Source organism: Pectinophora gossypiella, chromosome 11 (genome assembly GCF_024362695.1).
Source record: "Pectinophora gossypiella chromosome 11, ilPecGoss1.1, whole genome shotgun sequence".
In the NCBI taxonomy this organism is placed as follows: domain Eukaryota; kingdom Metazoa; phylum Arthropoda; class Insecta; order Lepidoptera; family Gelechiidae; genus Pectinophora; species Pectinophora gossypiella.
The window spans coordinates 8,437,273-8,442,165 of record NC_065414.1 but is presented as its reverse complement, the minus strand read 5'-3'; the positions used below and the strand labels follow the sequence as shown (position 1 = coordinate 8,442,165).

At 40.1% G+C, this 4,893-nt stretch overlaps 1 protein-coding gene across 2 annotated transcripts; it reads left to right on the top strand.

The window, feature by feature from the left end:
• Nucleotides 1-279: 279 nt before the first annotated feature.
• Nucleotides 280-3,636, top strand: LOC126370975 (uncharacterized). Of its 2 annotated transcripts, XM_050016151.1 has the most exons (3): nt 280-447; nt 640-1,720; nt 3,517-3,636. In XM_050016151.1, exons 1-2 carry the CDS (start codon nt 336-338, stop codon nt 1,710-1,712), a joined length of 1,185 nt encoding a protein of 394 aa, XP_049872108.1. In that variant the 5' UTR covers nt 280-335; the 3' UTR covers nt 1,713-1,720; nt 3,517-3,636. The 2 variants fall into 2 exon arrangements, with proteins under 2 accessions (XP_049872108.1, XP_049872107.1); XM_050016150.1 differs by lacking the exon at nt 3,517-3,636 and having other exon boundaries at nt 640-1,994.
• Nucleotides 3,637-4,893: the final 1,257 nt, after the last annotated feature.

The window sequence follows — 4,893 nt, the reverse complement described above, 5'->3', positions numbered from 1 at the left end:
TTCAATTTTAAAAACCGAGCCACTTGTGGTGTTAGCACATGTTAGAAATAATTTTCAACACACGTAGTCATTACACTTTAAAAGGATAATTTTAAATTATCCTGTCTTCGTCTTTCGAGATTTAATATGATTACCTGTAGTAGTTCCGCTACGCCTCGAACCACTCGCACATAGTTTAGCGCCATAAGAAAGAAAGAGATAGCACTATCTCCATAGGCGCCCGACTACCCAACTAACTCATTCGTGTTCGTGCGCGCGTAGCTACCGCACATAGTGAAAATAGTTTGTTTTTTACGTTTATTGAACATCATCAATTCTATTTAAAAATATTTAAAATGCCGAAAAGGAAGTACGACGGCAAGAAAGAGGATAAATGGCGTCGAAAAATTAGAAAATACGAACAGAAATTAAACAGAGAAAATCGTCATCGATGTACCGATGATGAAGGTATGTAAACATTTTCTTTTTTTTTTGTCATCGAAGTGTATTTTGTTTAGTGTGGCTGTTTTGTTACCTTAGATCTAACACGAGATGTTAGACGGTATATAGATATTTCGAGCCAATACGAGATATTGGCCTTATATATAAATTTTATTGGAGTTAATACGAGATATTAACCAAGATATTATAATCTTCCAGTTTATCTGGAATCGGACGGAAGGGCATCTGTGTGGTCATCCCCAGACCGCTCGCCCGCGTCTGCTACGGCGGCCGTGGTGGCAATGGCGGAAGGTATATCTGCAGCCTCCGCAACGCCGATAGTTACACCAGGCAACTTGGCGCCCTCTGCGCTGCCATCGCCCGTGCCACCTGAGCTTTCAACGACGGGAGGACGACCACTGCAGCCAACCGACCCCACACTGATGTTAACCCCTAGGGAGGCAGATGCCAATGATAATTCAGAGGCTCTGGTTGCGGACCCCGAACTTTTAAAGGCATTAGGGGATTATGAGACCGAGACAGCCGAGTGGGGCCCTGATATAGTGGCGGACTTAGCAAAAAGATGGGATCCTATACTCAGGGACGGTCTGAAAAAAGAATCCCGAGAAAAGCTAATAAAGGGATACCTTCTTCCTAAAAATTGTCCTTTAACTAAAGCTCCAGTGTTGAACCCAGAGATAGCTGCTGTCTTAAATGAGTCGGCAAGAAATCGTGACGCAAGGGTTCAAAGGAAGCAGTCCCAAATAGGATGCGTCCTTGCTATTTTGGGAAAGACTATGTCAGGTATACTGACGAAGTCCAGTGATACTTCTGAAATACTTCGTCTTCTTACAGACGCGACAAAGCTTCTTTCAGACTCGCATCACTTGGAGACCGAAACGAGACGATTTCTCGTCACCCCAATGGTTGATAAGACTTTTATAGAGCCCTTCAAGGATCGAAAACGGGACTGTCATCTGTTTGGTGAAAAATTAGGCGAGTTTATTAAATCTTCGCGTGGAATACAGAATACAGGAAAGTTAATCCAATCTGCAGCTTCAGCGAGCACTTTAAACTACAAGGGCCCGCCGTCACGCCAGCAATATCACCGCAGCGCTCGTGCGCAGTCAAGACGCGGCGGCGGGAACAAGCCGATATCGAACTATCGCCGTCGCGGGGCAGCGCAGACGCCGGGGACGTCGCGCGCGCCGAATGTGGCGACCCACCACCCGCCCGCTGTACCACGCCACAAGCAAGCGGGAGCAGCAACCACAGCCAACACGAAGCAGTAGCCTCACAGGTACATGCAGGCCGCTTGAAGCATTTTATTCAAGCTTGGAGAAACATCACCGATGATAAGACGGTCCTTGAGACCATTTCTGGTTATAAAATTCCCTTTCTTAAATGTCCTACGCAGCGTCCAGGTACAATTCCAAAATCATCATTCTCGAAAGATGATCGATTATATATTGAAATGGAATTGAATCGGTTGGTACAAGCAAATGTCATACGTAAATGTAATCCATCTCGTGATCATTTTGTTTCTAGCATTTTTATTATACCCAAAAGTAATGGTGAAAAGAGATTAATATTAAACTTAAAGAAATTGAATAATTTTGTAGATGTTAGTCATTTTAAGATGGAAGATGTTAGGACTGCCATTAAATTAATTACACCTAATTGCTATATGGTAAACTTGGACTTGAAGGAAGCGTACTTTTTATTGCCTATCCACGAGAGTCATGTTAAATTTTTAAGATTTTATTTTGATAATATTCTATACGAATTTTTGGTTTTACCTTTTGGGTTGAGTTCGGCTCCTCACGCTTTCACAAAACTTATGAAACCAGTTTCAACTTTTTTGCGTTCTCGAGGTTTTAGGTCAGTGTTCTATTTAGATGACAGTTGTTATTTCGGGGACAGTTATGAAGAATGTTCTAATAACATAAATGAAAGCATTAGGTGCCTAATAAACTTAGGTTTTGTAATAAATTATGAGAAGAGTTCACTGGTGCCAAGTCAAACTTGTAAGTTTTTAGGTTTTATTTTGAACTCTCGGGACATGACACTGGAGCTTCCATCTAAGAAAAGACACGACATTTTGTCCCGGACCGAATATATATTAAATACAACGAGGCTTACTATTCGTGCTTTTGCTCGGTACTTAGGTACTCTTACTGCCGCATGCCCGGCCGTTGCGTATGGGTGGCTTTACACCAAATCTTTAGAGAGAGCCAAGTACCTTGCATTATTGGATAATGACGACTACGATAAAATTATGATCATTCCGAATAGTTTACATGATGATTTAGTTTGGTGGAAATCATCAATTTTAAATACAAGTAACCCCATTCGACCAATGTCGTTTGCGTTAGAGATATTTACTGATGCTTCAAAAATTGGCTGGGGTGCAGCTTCTGGTGGAGAAAGTATAGGTGGTTCGTGGACAGTAGATGAGCGTGCTCGTCATATTAATTATTTGGAACTACTTGCAGCCTACTTTGGTCTAAAATCGTTCGCAAATGAGATGAATAATTGTCATATACTTTTACGTATAGACAATACCACGGCGATTGCTTATATAAACAGAATGGGTGGAGTGCAATACCCACATCTCAATGAAGTTACTCGTAAAATTTGGACCTGGTGTGAAAAGCGACAATTATTCCTTTTTGCTTCATATATCGCATCGACTCAGAATATTGAAGCGGATGCAGAGTCAAGGAATATCGACATTGAGTGGGAATTACATTCCACCGCATTTGGTGCAATAGTTTCTAAGTTTGGTGAACCGGAGGTTGATATATTTGCTTCAAGGATGAATGCTAAGTGTAGACAATATATATCGTGGAAGCGTGACCCCTATGCAATCAATGTAGATGCTTTTACTGTAAAATGGGATATGTTTTTTTATGCATTTCCACCGTTTTCACTTATTTTAAAGGTTTTACAAAAGATAGTCACTGATAGGGCAACCGGTATCATAGTAGTACCAAACTGGCCATCTCAAGCATGGTTTCCAGTCTTCAAATCGCTTGTTGTAGGGGAAATTCTGACATTTCCCCCTGAAAAATATTTATTGTCGTCTAATTTCAGGGAAGTTCATCCGCTGCATCGACGCCTTTCCCTGGTGGCGACTATATTATCCGGGAAGCCTTCGCTCGAATAAAAGTCCCACGTTCGGCTTTGACTGTAATGCTCTCCTCCATTTCGGTGAGGACGAAGATACAATATACATCTAGCTTTAAACAGTGGTGGTTGTACTGTAGCGATAGGGGACTAGATCCATTCCTGATTGAAGTATATGATTTGTTAGATTTCTTATCACAATGTTTATCAAGGGGTTCCAATTATGGAACATTAAACAATCATCGTTCTGCTTTATCATTTATTTCCGGAAATAATATAGGACAAGACGAACGTGTCAAAAGATTCTTTAGGGGTGTGTTTAAATTGAAGCCATCCTTCCCTAGGTATAACTGTACGTGGAACCCTAATATTGTGCTCAATTATCTTTCTGATTTATATCCTAATGAGAATTTAACTTTGGAAAAATTAAGTAAAAAATTGGTTATGTTACTGGCTTTGTCTACTGGCCAACGATGTCAAACGCTTTCATTGATTAGAATACCGAATATTATGATAAATCAAAATGAAGTAAAGATCACTATTACAGATTTAATCAAGACATCAGGAATAGGTAAATCTCAACCAGTACTTGATCTGCCTTTTTTCCGCCAGCGCCCTGCAGTTTGTCCTGCAGAGACTTTAATAACCTACTTGAATGTTACATCTTCTAATAGAGGTCATGTCGATAACAAATTGATTTTAACTTTTAAAAAGCCGTTTCACGCTGCATCTCCTCAAACAATTGGGCGATGGATAAAACAGACTTTGACTGCTAGTGGCATCGACACTGCAATATTTTGTGCTCATAGCACTCGACATGCATCTTCTTCAGCTGCACATCAAGCAGGAATCAGTGTCGACGTCATTAGGAGAACTGCTGGTTGGTCAGACCAATCTGCCATATTTGCTAATTTTTACAATAGACCATTCACTGAAAGTAACTGTGAATTTGCTAATGCTGTACTAAATCAATAAGGAAGCTATGTACTTTGTTTGGTTAAGTTATAGAAGAAGTTGTTTTGTTGACTGATTAGAATAATAATATATTATTATTTATACCACAAAGATTTTAGTTTTGATCCTACCTATAACATTGCATATGTGTATCTCTGAACATCTACAGGTAATCATATTAAATCTCGAAAGACGAAGACAGGATAATTAGATGATCAAACGAACTTACCTGAAGTGAAGTTCGATCTTAATTATCCTGTCTTCGTCGGAGAGATTTAAGGTCCCCCCCAACCCTGGAATTCAGGTGAAACTCTTATTCCCCTAAACAATGTTATAGTTTGTCTAGTATAATTTGTGCTCTGAACTAAATGAGTTAGTTGGGTAGTCGGG